Here is a 16,594-nt window from a genome sequence, read left to right on the forward strand (position 1 = left end):
AAATGTCTTGATTATATAATAATAATAATAATAATAATAATAATAATATAATCTGTGCAATACAAACATGAAACTTACAACTAAGATTGAAGGGTGTATATTTTCCTTTAGGTCAGTGTACAGGTTGTCAAAACTAAATTAACTATTTATGATTATTCGCAATTACATTCCCATAACTGCAATATTTAACAGGTTATTTTATCTAAAGTAGAAAAGTTTAATAATAAAAAAAAAAACGGTATGTGTTTTTCTTCATTATTGTGAAGCATTTATAGAAGTATAGATCTTGGGATAAATACCATACATTTGAACTTCAATTTAATTTAATACCCTGAACATCATGGAAGCATTTTTAGCTTTTGAAATCGTTTTGACCACATGTCTATTTATATGCGTGTTCAATTTGCTTTTAAGCTTTCTAAGAATGTAGTCATTTCTTGCCTTAAGGATTACATCACCTCTCTCCTATTTCAGGGGCCTGAAGAACGAACCACATCTTGTGCTCTCTGTTTTTCCCAAGTCATGTGTGTTTTTACTCAGGCCTCTGGGACTTTTAGACTGACACAATACGCTGTTGACTGGATGTTTTAAGGAGAGAGGTGAGAAGCACACAAACGCAACAATGGATCAATACTGAAGATCATAAAAATAAGCCTCGGCTGAAGGAGAGAGCACAGCAATCATCTGGGAGCCCAGTAAATGATCCGTTTATTCCTTTGTGTGTATGAATACACTCCATCTTGCCAAAAAAGTATCTGCTTGTCTCCCTTCACACAAATGTGAACTTAAGTATTATTCCACTTTTAATCTAAACCGTTCAATATGATCTCTAACCACCCTTTGCAGCGATCACAGCTTTTACTCTTCTGGGAGGGTTTTCTCTAAGGTTTGGGAATGTTTATGCGAATTTTTAACCTTTCATCCAGTAGCACATTGCTGATGTCTGATACTGAGGCTGGACAGGAAGGCCTGGCTTTCAGCCTCTCCTTTAATTTATCCCAAATTAGGCCTGCATAATATTTAGAAAATACTGGTGAATGTTGCAACTTGTGATGAATAAATAAATTCATAATAGAACAGTGTCTTTGTGTTTTGGTTGCACAGCAAACAAGGACTCCAGATGATGAGCAGTCTAGCTAGTTGCTGGAATAAAATTATATTTGTCATTTCCATCTAAACAAGGTTGCATTAATAAAGTTACTTTCAACTAACGTCTGCTGTTTTGAATTTGAACATTTTAAACCACCATACCACCTCATTTTCTTCTAAAATATTTTAGTGTCACCAAACATGGCACAAGAACAGAGTGTCAGTGTGCATGGCACTAAACTACCTAACTCACATTTATTGCAGTCTAGGCAGTTATTTGTGATATAAATATGGCGTAAAGTAGCACATTTGGAATAAACTGTACAGGAATATCCCAAATGTCTTCTGTTGGGTTGAGGTCTGAACTCTGTGTTGGCCAGTCAAGTTCTTATTTGTGTCCCAAGTTGTTCAACACAGATGCATGTAAATATCAGGAAATAAAAGCTGACATTCTGAACTCTTCTCTCCTGCTCATCTTTTGACGTTAAACCCAAATGTCTTCACAACAAAGCAAAGGAATTTGCCTTGATGTTCCAATACTTCTGGAGGGGACTGTACATAATACATGTCTTTACATTGAAAAGTACTGCATTTAGGACTTTTTGTGTTTCATTTCATTATCAGACATAAGGCGCTTGTTAATTATTTTTTAAAGCTCAACAGACATAATCTTTGTGAAGATAACTCTTAGAAAATAAAACCTGTTAAAATAACATCTGCAGGTAAGCTCTGTTAGAGTGCGAAGTATATAATTTACACGGCATTGAGCTTTATCTACACTTTGGGAATTATCTGGTCAGAGACTCAAATCTAACAGATTTTCAGTTACACATAAAGTCTCCGGCTGCAAGAGAGACAAGTAGCTCAGATGGAGATAATACACTTTTAATGAGCTTATTATAAAACTGTCAGCACCTATTACATCTCTAATGCCCAGGTCTGAATGGATGGCACTGGAGGAGAAATGAAGAATACATTTGCAGTTTGATGCTAATAATTTTAAATAGAACGGAAATGGGAAGGTAATCATATTACAAATTAAAAACCCTTGCACTTTCACATTTTAACTTTTAGTACCGTTAGTTTAGCATTACTCTCAGGGTTGATATTATGGTCAGCACTTGTTTATTCAGTGTAATTGCATTTATAATACATGGTCCAGGTACCAGTCTCAAGGTAAGCTATGGTCTTGAAAAAACAAAACAAAACCAAAAACAAAAAAACTATGGTTTCAAAACATTAAAAATTTTCACCTCTGCATTTTTAATGGGAAGCTTTCAACCTGACTTTTTAATAAGTCAGGTAGAAAGCTTTCTGCACTGGACAGGTGTCAGTAACACTCAATTATGAAAATCCAGTGTCAATTTGGGAGGCAGAAATTATTTAGAGACAAGCTCCAGGCCCGCATGTTTGGGGAAGGGTCAAAGTGGTAACAGATGGATAGTCCAACAACCGAAGAGCATCTAACATAATAGTGTGGAGGTAAGAACTTTTACGTGACAGCATACACTTAAACTCCTATGAATCTTTTTTTTTTTTTATTTGTTTGCTTTATATTTTTACCTCATAATACTTTTATGAGGTAAAAATATTCTATATAGACAGCCATGTAATGAAGATCTTTATCTTAGCTTGATGGTGAGTTTCCAAGATGAAATCGTGCCCTAATGTTCATTATGAGACTAACTTACTAATTACTTCACACAACTACACTACAAAACAGATCAATTATACCTGGAAAATGTGGTATAGAATGATAGAATCATCCATCCAGATGCAAAAATCAATCAACAGTATTTTACAATTGATGTCATAATATATTGTGAAGTATTTGATTTGCATTTTGATTTTGATGGTTCCATCAGCTAACGTTCCGGCCGAGAGGCGGGGTACACCCTGGACAGGTCGCCAGTCTGTTGCAGGACAACACAGAGACAGACAGGACACACAACCATGCACACACACACACACACACACACACACACCTAGGGACAATTTGGAGAGGCCAATTAACCTGACAGTCATGTTTTTGGACTGTGGGAGGAAACCGGAGTACCCGGAGAAAAATAACATCTGTGTATGCGTGGGAGAAAACCCATCCTCTGACAGTCTCCAGTCTCTATTATAAGATTTACCCAACCTCTACTCTCTCTCACTTAATTAATTTGGAAAATTATAAAGCAAAAAGCAACTACAAATTGCCTCCACCTTATTTTTTTTTTATGTAAATATATGGATAATTGTGTGTGTGACACTAACCAGGTCCGTCTTGGGCATGTCTTGGTAGTCAGACGAGAAATAAGTTGCCGTTTTCCCAAAGATGCCTTCACCGCCAGCTTTCATTGGCTGAGCATACTGTCGGTAGGTAGCGCTCTTGGGAGTCCAGCAGAAGAGGTTGATGGATTCGCGAACACAGCGCTCAATGTCAATTTCTGTACAAACAATGTGAAAGGAAAAAATAAACATAAATGCACGGCACTGTAGAGCTTTTTGTCTTATTTTTCAACAGACAAAAAGAAAGAAATTCCCATGCTTTTCCAGACACCATAGGAACCTTGAGCGTGGGAGGTTGCATTAAATTGCAGCAGCATATAGTTTGACCTTGGCAGTTTGCCTTCATTAGCAACCCAAGCATTCATTTAGCACTGCCAGCGGCCTTTGCGGTAATAACTGCCTTATTTAAGCAGGCGTTGCTCCCTTGAGTTTAGTATAATAGGTTATAAATACTCTTTCATCAAAAAGCAACTTTTTTTTGTTGTTGAATTTCAATGTAGCCTGGTTCTCGTTGTGAGAACAGAGAGGATTATGGATCTGGGACTTGTTGGATTAGCCGAGGATTTGGGTAAATTAGGAATGCTGTACCCTCACAGTCCTTCACGCAGACAGCCTCTTTCATTCTGTCTGCTTCTTCGAGGCCAGTAAGCAGGTCTGGCTAATGAGCTCTTCTTGGTGTGACCTGCACCTGGGCCAGGCTGCAGAGAAGTTATATAGAAGATTTATCATGGCCTCCCCCCGCTCCATCACAGTGTCAAGGTAAGGAGGTTGTCAGCTCTCTGGGGATAGGACCTGACACACTCAGTTACAAGGTCCATTTCGGTGAAAAACACACCGAGAGTCTGATATTCCACACCGACAGGCTAGCAGTAGTTCAGCGAAACACATTTTCCCTCCCTAGGGCCATGAATGCTGCCTGCAATCACTCCTTCTGCTAAAAGAGGCAGAAATGAGGAGGAGGAGATTGATTGCTTTAACAATCTCTCGGCTCAGCTGGGCATTCTAACACAGCCAATCTGCTTAACAACCAATTTGTCAGAGTAAAATAATGGAGTAAATAACATATATAGTGGCATATAGAAGTGTGAGATGTGGCTGGTTGCAATAAACTTCTGAAAAGCTGGATTACTTAACTAAGAGTGACATTGGAAAAAGCAGGAAAATAATATTCACAATTCTGAAAAACACTGAAAAACAAAAACCTGGTTTTGTTTTCTTTCAAATACAATAAATGTTTCACTTATCACAGTTTTATTATTATTTTATTGTGAACTGAAATACTAGTCAGTTTACAATAAGTCAGTCCAGTAGAGACTAATCTAAATACAGCAGTTTTCATACTTGTCCAATTCTTTTGTGGCCTAATGTCAAACAAAAATACTTGAAAATGTTATATTCTTGTGATTTCACAAATAAAGCATTATCCAGTTCAGGTCTGAACAGACACATTATGTTCAATTTTAAATGAGTGGTGATCAAATCCAATGTGAACCCTTTAAAAAAACATAAAGTAGCTGTTCGGCTTAGTGCTGGAAGCTCCCAGGCAGAGTGCCAACGTGCTGCAAGACAAACAGCTTCTTATGCACTTCAATTTCTTTAGAATACATAAACAGAACCATTTTACTCAATCCGTCTGTTGCTCTAGTTGAGCTACATTTGACACATGTGTAGCGTGAGTTAAACATGCTAGTCATATTTGTCACATGAACAGCGTTGCCATACGATTATATGTTATACGTCTTCAAAGACAGATGGGTTTATTATTAGATTCAAGCAATATATACTGTCACTTTGAACTGAATGTTGTGTTTGTACACAATTTCTGCAACCCCTGGCTGATTTCTAAGAGCTGTCAATCAATAGCTGGAGATCATCAGCTCTGTGCTTGTGTCTCATTGAACCAAACACTAATGTCCCACGAATAATGCCAGTGCATTATCTGTACACACAAGGTTCATGTCGGCTAGAGAGTCGCTCTTGTCCACTGTGAATCGGTGAAGTGCATAAACACAAGAGAACTCCGCAGATTACACTGATGCCCTACGTGGAAAGGGTATCAAAAGGGGAGATCAATTGCCATCGATCGTCAACTTGAAATGTCCGGCTTGCTAAAAACTTTAAGTGGCACCGCTATACGAGGGGGCACCCAAAAGTTTCCAGAATGACGCTGCTGCATGCGCAGTTTTCGTAGTACATGATTCAGCAGCTACTTATTTGTTCAACCACGCCTTCTCAATCAGTGTGCCAAGCGGCGTTGATGTGGAAGGTTTCGTCTACCCGCAGTGAATTTTCTTGGAGGAGCTGTTTTGTCCAGCCGTCGTTTTTCTTCATGGAGAAGTTTTATGAGCAGCGCGCGGCTGTGAAGTTTTGCTTCCTGCTCGGGGGGGCAGGGGGGACGGTTGATCATCAATTGACATTTCACCATTTTTAAAGCGGGTGAACCACGAGTAAACTTGAGCTTGACACATAGCGTCATCCTTGTAAGCGGTCTTCAACATTTGAACGGTTTCCGATGCTTTTTTCCCCCCCGAGCAGAAAGCAAAACTTCACAGCCGCGCGCTGCTCATAAAACTTCTCCATGAAGAAAAACCCGTTTAAAATATTTCAAGCTGCAGTATGTAACTTTTATCTAAAACATTTTTGTTGCATATTTGTTTAACCTGTTACTATGTGGTGACATTATGGCAAAAGACAGTTTATTTGTGAAAAAAACAAAATTGAGCTTCGCCGCCTTCTCCCAGTGCTAACTTGAAACAACCAATCAGAGCCAGGAGGAGGGTCTCATACTAATGCTTCAATGTTTAAAAGTCAGGTATGTAATCTAGACACAGAAATGTGCAGTAGAAACATACATGCATTCCTAAATCTTATAGTAGTTTAGAGACTGCAAACATTAATTTTACGATTGCAGGAAATGTAGAGAATGAAACATTCAACGCTAATTTTTAATCCAGGTGTCTTGTCCTGATTGGAATATGTAACTATTGAACTGGGTTCCATGTGTAATGGACTTGTCAGTGGGAATTACTATCACTGACTTCATTTACTGCTCCAGTTGTCCCAAGCGGGAGGGTTAAGTGTACGAATCCTGATGTGAGGAATCCTTTAGGAATCACTATCCTGAAACAGATCTGACAGCTGCAAACTGGAATAGAGAGGACTGAACGGGAACTTTATTCCTGCACTGATTTAACACAGATTGAGAATCTTGTATAAAACTGAAAGACAAACTGAACTTTTTTCATAAATTACACTAGCGGTGCCCAAGTCCTGTCTACGAGAGCTACCGTTCTGCTTTTAGATGTATCCATTCTCCAACATACTTGAATTCATGTACTTAGGTCAAGCAGGTGAATTTCCTCCCCAGGAGTCATTCAGATTGGTAGAGGCCTTTTCACAAGACACTTATCTGATTCAGGTGTGTTGCAGAAGGAATGTGTCTAAAACTTTAACTCTTTCAGTCTTGGCCACTGTGCTGCAGATCAGTTTCACACTGTTGGCAGTCTTTTTATAGCCTGGGTCATCTTTATTCTTTTACATATCCACAGAGTTCTTGTGTTGAACTTCCAGTGACCAGTATAAGTTGTGTGACCGATACCAACAACACACCTGCTCCCCATTCACACCAGAAACCTTGTAGCACTAATGGGTTGCATATTATGAGAGAAAATAGCTAATTGGTCACAATTTGGACATTTTAATTTAACTTAATAGTTTCATTTAGTTGCCAGTGGTTAAGACATCAATGGATATGTGCTTAACTATTTTGAAGGGATTAGAAACTTACATTAATAAACAAGCTGTACACCGACTACTTTAAATTGCATAAAAGTGTCACATCTTAAGTGTTGGCCCAAAAAAAAGAATTAATGAAATATTTACAGAAATATAATGGGGTGTGCTCACTGAGGGAGATGCTGTTTGATGCTATTTTAAATTTGGGGAAAAAAAAATAAAATATTGAACAACCAGGTATAGCCCTTCATAATAAAAAGCAACAAAAAATGTGGGCAAAAAAACAATTTCTGGTATTTCTGCTTCAATCTGTGCCACACAGTGAGCTAGACAACTTCTATTTGACCTGTTTTATAATCCAAAACCAGCAGCAGGCTGTGTTGTTCTGCCTCCACACACGAGGCCCCTGTACTTGTGAATGTGATGCATGTGGTGCCGGCTCGGTAAAAAAAAATGAATGGAAGCTTCAGCTCAATGAGGACATCAATTTTCCACGCCTAATGGCAGAAATGAACAGGTGCAGGCCACAAATCACAGGATATGAAGCATAATTCACTAGCCGCGTATATGTAAATGTGCATGCGCGTGACTTTGTATAAACATGAAGTAAAATTTTATTGCCGTCGTTTGACAAAGGTTGCCTTCACATTCAGAGACCTGAGCGAAAATATTTGAAACATATTGCCAAAAGTGCATGATTTATGCCCTCGGCAGACTTAGAAAGATATTAATGTTTCAGAGTGACTCAGCCACAGCACCACTTCGAATGTTATAGTGAACCTGTGAAGGAAGTCAAAGATTAAGGTGACACAGCAAGGAAGCCTTCAGACTTTAAAGGTCAATCACCAAAGACAAAATAGCACTGGAAACATGAACAGAACTGCGAGTAAATATTGTCCTACTGAATATTGAGAAGGGCATTAATTTGTGAGGTGCCACTGGAAAAAAGACCATATTGTTAATTTCACTTTTTAATAAAAACAAAAAGGATGTTTGGTTTTTAATCAATGCTGGCTGTGCACTTGCTGTCCAAGTCATCATCTTCCTTTTGCACAATAGTTTTCCCAACACACTATTCTATTTTTTCTATGAACATTGTGCTTTTTGATTATGGCAACACTTGCAGAATAAAGACTGGAGATCTTTATTCAAAGATCTCCAAATAGGTTTAGCACAGTGCTTAAACCTATTTGTATTGAAATAAAATATATCCCAAAACTTTTAACATATAAAAAATGTTTTCCGTTTAAGTCTGGGACATTGTCTGTGGTTAAGAAAACAGACAGTACCAACATAGCTTATTTAGGTATTAAAAATAAGTTCTTACGTCTTCACTGTTTTAGAGATTATAAACATTTTGCTTAAGTGGGTGGCACCAGGCTTAACAGGCCTCGCTTGTCACAGGTTGTATAAAAAATTGCCAACATAAACCAGACCAGAACCTTACTGGAGGCTTAGATAAACAGTCTTTCCACTCCAGAATAAGTTCCTAATATAGTGTAAGAGGAGTTCAAAATACCATGCTATAACAATCCGGGTATAGTTAGCTGGCAATAATTTACCAAAAAAAAAAAAAAAAAAAAAAACAGTTGGCAGAAGGAGCCAGCCACTTTCGAATAACACTAGAGAAGCTGACTGCAGCTTCAGGCCAACATATTTTACCTGTATAAGGAAAACCTGGACTCCTTCTCCCTTCTGGCCCACACATATGTTGAAGATTGACAGAAAAACACTGAACTTTTGGCAACACTAAAAGTGGACACTAGGGGAAGCTTGTCTTGCAGCATTTCTGCATCACTTCTGAGCAACATTTTTCCTGTATACTTATTTCATCCCAAAAGATGCTCAGGTTTTTTACACTAAGCAACACAGCTTTTTAAGGAAGTAGGTGGAGCAATCACTCAGCATGAAGTGTACACTGAGCATCTCAAGACGTTTATAGAAGACACTAAACACTAAAAGTAAGGGGGGAGGGGGAAAGACGACATCTTTCAAAACAAATAAAATCTTTACAATGACAGCAAACTAGAAAATAAATAGATAATCATAAGTAACAGTACAACTAGAAAACTGTCAAACTTTGCGTTTTTGCGTAGGTTGAGGAGCTAACACTAGTTCTTGTTGTACCTTTCTTTGGTTTTGCACTGGTTTCTGAGGGAAGACGACTTTTGGGTCAGTGTGGTGTTTACAAATTAAGTCAAATGGAAGCACAAGAGGTGCAACAAGAAATCTCAAAAGGAAACGACCTTTTCTACAGGTTGAACATATTCTACTCAGTTCAGTTTATTATGCTCAAACTGAAGCTTCAATTTGGTAAATAGGTTTTAAAAAGTAGACAAATCAAGAAACACAAAACTGTATTTTGGCTATAGAAAGCCTCTAAACATTTTGAATTGCCACTAGAAAGCTTTCTTCAGTTTCTGCTAATCTTTTATTTGAAGTATGCTTATTGTCTATTCCAGTCACCTCTAAAAATGTTCACTCTAACTTGGGTCAACAGGGCTCTTTACGATGCGGTTTAAGTTTCCTCCTCTGCTCCTGTAGCATCACTCTGTATTGCAGTATCTGTACTTTGTGTTTTTGCACGACTTGAAAACATCAGACCTTCACCTTAAGCTTTTTTTTTATTACTCATACAAGGTAATGGAAAATGCTGTAAATAGAATTAGCAATCTTTTGACTTCACCTTTCGTTAAATTAAATGCATCCATCACCAGAGCCAGTGAATCAGCCCCACAGCAGAACATAATCCGAACCATATCTTGAGATATCCAGTGATATTTTTCCTTAAGAGCACATTTTATTCATAATCAGTCTGTTTTCCTGTTAATGAACATTATCCCAGAGGAAGCTTGTTTTATTAGTTTAAGTTACCGAATAAACAAAACCTTTTTGGCCAGTCTTTTTTTGTGTTCCAACACTTGTGGGAACCTCTTTCGATCCCCAGCTGAAACTGGAAGTTTACACAGAGCGACTGCATAGAGACGCATCTGTTTGAAGTTAAGTCAGAACAAACTTCTCTTGTTTTGGGTCAGTAAGAATTTTGGGTTTAGCAGATGTCTACATTACATCAGAATTCTTGTTAATGCTTTCAAATTCAGAGGTTTGCATGCATTTCCTCAGCATTTGGCAGAATTTCTTTTGAACTGCATAAAACATTAATTTTAAGAATGTAAATAATTCCAACCAGAGTGGCATACAGCAATTAAGCCCATTATTATTCAAACCCCTGATATATATGAAAAAAATATTTTCATTCAAGCAAAGCATTTCCAGGAAAACAGACAACTACCTGAAGACATTAAGACAATTTGAAAGACAGGGGCGTTCAATCATATTAGATTATATTCGAGTCAAGATTCTGGTTGGGTTGCTCCAAAACATTATTACCATCTGTAGGTAAAATTAAGAGATTACTCTACACCCAAATGTGCCAAGAGTATGAAATATATGGGTTCACACATATAATTCAGGTGAAATGTCGATACTGTTCCCCACTCAATTTTCCAGAGAGCTCAATCCTTCTTAATCTAAAGTTTAAAAAGTAATGCAAAGCTGGAAAACTAATTTATGGCAATACAGCAATGAGGCTGTAAATTTCAACAAATTGAATGGGTTGGTGAATGGATGGAGGATTTCCCATACTCTTATTAGCCAAATCAAGCAAATTTTGTACTTTTGCAGACTGTGTAGGAACCCCGTGAGGATATTGGTTACCGTCGGTCAGTATTTTTGTTATACTAAAATTAAGAAATGGAACTGAAAAGAGAGAAACAGTAAAGCGATGTTTATAACCAGAGCAAAGTACTGGCTAACATCCTTACCTGGCAGGTCAGAGAAGAGCAGGATGCATTCATTAAAGCCGTTAGCCAATAGACGGTCCCTGAGCTGCTGCAGTATGGCAACGCCAATACAAAAGGGGAACGAGGAGCTTCCCAGCAGCAGCGTGTCCCACAGGTGGAAGATTTTGTGCAGAGGAAACACGTCTGCATGCCAGGTGGAAAAACAAATACAACAGGGGAAATGTGTCACAAATACCATATCAGTGTCTGGATTTTTTTTTTTTTAAATTTTTTATGAGATTTAGTTGTTCCTGCACTATATAAACAATTACAGAGGTGTAAGTGAAGAAGTATGGAATAAATTTGTCCCTGTGGATTAAAACTACAAGCTTACAAGGCAAAACTGAGCAATGCCCGGAAGCATATTTGGTGTAGGAGGCAGCTGGGAAAAGGTTTAGGTGGGCGATGTTACAAAGAACAAATGGTCTATTTGAATTTTATGTATAATTGCAAATTATAAAAAAAAAAAAATGACTGGAAGAACATCAGCAGGCTCAGGAGCTTTACAACAAGAACTCTCATTATGAGCCAACTCTTTTCAGGCCAAATAAAACCACATCCTGATACCATGTCCCTCTGCAATTATTATTTCAATCATATGACTTTCTGTGCTCCTAAATGTAACATGTCTCCTCTCTTGACATGCATAAACATGAACCTGACTTGGTGCTTCTGTTTATGCTATTCAGATTTTTTATTTATTTTTTTAGTTTTCCCGTCTATATGGAGGCAGAATCCCACAGTGGTGCAGTGGGCTGAGTGCTGAAAGAACGCTTCAGAGGGTCCCAACACATTAGCAGTCAACTGAATAGACTGGTGGGTGTGAGTGACAGGTAGTGTGTCTGTTTGTGAAAGGAAGCAGGGCCTCCAACCTTGTTTCATATTGGACTGAGGACATTAGCAGTCAGAAAAGCACACCTTGAATACTAGGCACTGACTGGCTCTGTGGGAGGATTTGGGACAAAAGGGAAACAAACTAAACTCTGCACCCTCACATGTAAGAGCATGTGACTGATTAATTTAAAATGGAGTTATACTACCAAGAACAGAGAACATATGGGCAATTGCACTGACCATTCCAAGGCTGATGGGTCAGTTCATGGAAATCACTATTTCCAGATTCTATGTATGCATCCAAACTCAACGTGAAAGTTGTTCAAATAGTTGTTCTACTTATGTTACTTTTACTGGTAAAATATATATATATAGGTTGGTTTGATCAAGGTTATGCTTTAAAGTGTGTAAAGATAAGAGCATGAAATAAACAACATACGTGACCTTCTCAGTGTAACAGATGTAAACATGGAGCTATTCACTGGAATCAGTAGAAGCACATAAGAGGTAGTAGTTTACAAACATGAAACCGGATGATCGAATTGAATATATTTTACTGCTTTTATTTTGACAGCTCAGTCTGGGATGAGAGTTTCCGTTTAAGATCTTGATGTTTGGTAGAAAGGTGACAATCAAATGCAGCTCATTTGTCAGGCACACATATTTTCACATTAAGTTATTTAATTACAATCCAATGAAATAAGGACACATCTAAATGTGGATATAAAATATAATAGTGGATCTCATATTTCTCTAGATGTTTTTCATCTAGAGAAAACATCTGAAGAATTGGCCCTGAAAAATGCAATTATCTGCTAGGAACAACAACAAAATGCAACTTACGTGTAAACATCGTGAGGAACCAGGGAATAGCATAAAGCTGTGATGGGAAAAAAAAAAAAAACAACAGAAAGAGAGGGAAAGAATAGTTATATTTGGACGTTATTAGAATTTAGTAATCTGGACTTCACAAAATCACATAATACTGTACTTCACATTCACATCAATAACAACTTAAAGACTTGGAGGCAGATCACAAATGTGCTGAAAACACAAGATTAGTTTGGTTCTTAGGCAAAACTGGGAAAGCAAACAAATGAGTGTCACTATGCCAGTTCTGACATCTTTCCTCTTATTCTCAGCCGAGCATAAAAAAAAACCCCACCTGCTCACACAGAGAGGCAGTATTCCACCTTAAACCAATGGGGCACACATTTAGCCTGTTGGATCAGTTAGAGAAAAACCATAGCTCGTCTCAGAAAGGTAATTGACCTGTGATTGTGCAGGAGCTGGTAGCTATTCAATAATAAGGACCTCTGGGTGTCTGAAATAGTGATGAACCAGAGCATTACTGCACTCCCAGTATCATCCTGAGTCACAGACACTCTGGTTCAGCCAGATTGAATTAGAGAAGGTGCAAATTGTATACTCTGGAGAGGAGATGGGACTAAATTGAAACTGCCTGAATTAAACCACAGACTATATGTAATCTGATTGCTAACCATGCTGAAAAAAAGAGCACTGGAAACTTACCAAAGGTCCATAATGAGTTTCTGTGTCACTGAACAAATAGATGCTGCAGCATCTATTCACTAAGGAAGAATGAGTTAAGAATCTGAAAAGTGCAACTACAGAGTTTGTTGTTTATTCAGTTTTAGCTAAGCTTTTTTTTCATGCAAGGCAGACATATTGGGTGTCTGCTTTGTTGTTGCCACAAAAATGTAGACTTACAACTTGAAAATCCAATTTCAGGGCACTTCGCAATTAAAATTTTCGCCATAAAATATCATATTTTGAGTAAAAATAAAACATGATAAAACTGTCTTCTTCAATATTGTGAGTTTTTATGACAAAACTCCAAAACTTGTAGTTCTGCTACTGCTTCAAAATGTCTCTATGTAGTACCCATTGGAAAGCAGTGTTTTGCATTTATTCTTTGGCTTTGTAGGGGCTGATGGAGTATTTGCTCAGTGAAAGTTAAGTGGATTTAATGTCTTTTGTCTAATTACATAGTCTGACGTGCATGACAGCTGTATCCACACAGATTATTTAGCATTATCCAGACCTAAAACTAAAACAGAAACACAGCCAAAGTTGGCAGGACTTCAAAGGCTTAAAATCCATCAGAAAAACAGTAACTGTTTTGTGAGGCTGATTAACTGTTTCTCCGACCAAGGCACAGGCTATCAAGGTATATCAAAGTTTTAAAAAGTTACATTTTCTAAACTGCTAAAATTCCCCGCCATAGCGTTCCTGTGGGTTAAATATATTTTTCATGAGTAACCAGAAAAAGTGGCGCAGGAGATTTTCTCTGGCTGTATGGGGAGCCTGCTGAATGAAGGGTCCTTCTTTCCCTTATTTATAAAGAAAGAAAATAAACTGGTTGCAAGTATTTAGAACAGCTAAAAGCAGAGTCTTTTTCTAACTAAAATAAGACCAGCTGTCATTCTAATTAATGCCTATGGGGTTAAGTCAGCATTACTTTTCAGATCATCTTTTTGGATTTTCGTAATCTGGCAAAAATAATTACACATAATTGTGGGGATCTTAGTATATTAGACAGGAAGTGGTAAGGATAGAGTTGCTAAAGAGTGACTGGACCACTTTCACAACTGCTTGCACTTCTAGCTTTGCTTAAATTTATGTAACAATAAAAATGATGCTTACACATTGTAGATTACATTTCAAATCTAATTAATAATATCCATCCATCCAATATCTTACACGCTCATCCATGGTGGAGTCGCGAGTTGTGCCGGTGCCCATTTCCAGCGGTCAACGGCTGAGAGGTGGGGTGGACCCTGGACAGGTCGCCAGTCCATCACAACAACAATATTACATTACTTAAAAAGCTGTGGGATTTTTTTCCTGTTTTAAATAAAACAGTCATTTTGTTTAAATATGGTGAAAAATGAGGTAGTTTTACTTAATGTTTTCTTACAATCCGAAGGCTATGCAGGACATTTGACAAGAAACTAAATTTAATTGCAGTAAATCCAATTACCAAAAGTAATTCTGTGTTTTAAATGCATCACTCAAGAGCTGCAGCGTCAAAAACTCAGAAGGAAGCTGCAGGCTCTGATACTGCACTAGCCAAGATGACACACATTCATCAGCACACAACTAAATTCATGGACAGGTGGCACAGACTTTAACCTTGTCACTGAGCAAAGCTGTAAGGAGGAAGGCAAAGGGCAGCAGGAATTGGCCCATAGTGAAAGAAATAAGCTAAGTCCGGCAGAAGGCAGTCATTAAGTGTGCCTGGAAGACATGAGCCGCTGTATAAATTACTAGCTGTGGACTGTGGGGAGAACTTGACCGTGACCACAAATTCAGGAAGGAAGGATGTGGAACAAAAAGTGTCGGTGGCAATGAAGAGATATACCCGGCTATCCAAGGAGGTTCCTTTGCCCTCGGCAAGGAACAAGAAAATAAGAATAATTTTCTTCTGAATTCCTATTGAAGTAAAACTTGCAGTGTAAGATGAACATAATCTGAGCATGTCCTGCACCGGAGCCTGTTGTCATCAGTCTGACAGGACACTTTCATCCTGTGCAACTTACATCTGGAATGAAGCCAATCTCATTTAGATGGTTGCTTAGCTCTGGGTCATGAAAGGCAATCATCTGGGAGAAAACAGTCAAGTACTCTGGAACAAAAGCAAAAGAGCAAAAAGGTCAGGAAAAACATCTATTGTATAACATTTACTCAAAAACACACAATGAATGTGGCTTTGATAGCTGAATCAGTTCATCCCTTTGCAAATTAATGTCCCATTGTTAATCGCCAAGAAAAATAAATGGATGTTTTATGGCTGCTAGGAAAATACTTTTGATAAGTTATGAAAATAATCATAAAAATGTTAGCCAGGCGTCGCCTTCCTACGCAATTTCACTCAATTCTCATCTCCCTTCAGTGCACCTTCTGGGATTTCTCTCATTGAGCTCGATTTCTCTGGCTGAATTTCAACCATGCCAATCAGCGAACAGAAGGATTAGTTGTGAAAGATGAGGTCAATTTTCAGCAGTTTTTGATTTGTAGTCTGCCTGTAGTTGGCAATAGCAGCAGTGGCAGTGAACAAAGCCATTCAGTCCAAGTTGGTCACGCTTCCAAATGTTGAAATAACAGCTGCCTCATATGGGCTGGCACGTCTCTCTTAGCAGAAGGGGATGGTTGTTTAAAAGTACAGGCAATTTCCAATCAGTTTCCTAGTGCTGAACTGGCGTACTGCTTACATTACGCCCAAATGTTATCGATTGGGCAAAATGTTAAACTTCGAGAAAGCAATCCTTTCTCAATGGCCAAGGGTTCAGGGTTTCTGTGCGAAGCAAAAAGAAGAGCAAAGACCAGGTTTTTACCAGGCTATAAAAAAATTTGCAAATCCTACAAATGCTTGAACTTATTTGCATTTATTTTGTCACATAAACTATATAAATGTATTTATGTATTTAGTATAGTATTTTACCACTATATGCTACATGCAGTATTTTATTATATAGTGCTAGGTTATTGCAAGATTTAGGAAAAATATTGAATCTTGCAGTAAGTAGTCAGTGCATCTACTGAATGCTGTAAAAAGTACAAAAATTATGAAGGGTCAATATGACCAGCCAGATATAATCATATAACATCCACAAATGATTATTATACATTTCTAATTTAATTGCATCTTATTTGCTTACAACTTCACGTAAATACTCTGGTATTTTTCTGCTAAATATGTAATGTGTTACAACATTGCACAGGGTTTCTGCAAAAAAAAAAAACAACATACATTAAAATGTATGGCTTAATGCATATATTAAAATCTACCTTATGAT

At 37.9% G+C, this 16,594-nt stretch overlaps 1 protein-coding gene across 1 annotated transcript in view; it reads right to left on the reverse strand.

Moving 5' to 3' along the window:
* tbck (TBC1 domain containing kinase) overlaps window positions 1-16,594 on the reverse strand; it is a 32,963-nt gene that overhangs the window by 5,556 nt on the left and 10,813 nt on the right. The window contains exons 20-23 of the mRNA XM_007567289.2: window positions 15,338-15,423; window positions 12,618-12,654; window positions 10,923-11,084; window positions 3,349-3,521 (exon numbers count right to left, since the gene is read on the reverse strand). Of these exons, the coding sequence (XP_007567351.1) occupies window positions 3,349-3,521; window positions 10,923-11,084; window positions 12,618-12,654; window positions 15,338-15,423 (458 nt within the window). The remainder of the gene's footprint in view (window positions 1-3,348; window positions 3,522-10,922; window positions 11,085-12,617; window positions 12,655-15,337; window positions 15,424-16,594) is intronic.

The sequence above is a fragment of the Poecilia formosa genome, unplaced genomic scaffold (genome assembly GCF_000485575.1).
Source record: "Poecilia formosa unplaced genomic scaffold, Poecilia_formosa-5.1.2 Scaffold206, whole genome shotgun sequence".
NCBI lineage: Eukaryota > Metazoa > Chordata > Actinopteri > Cyprinodontiformes > Poeciliidae > Poecilia > Poecilia formosa.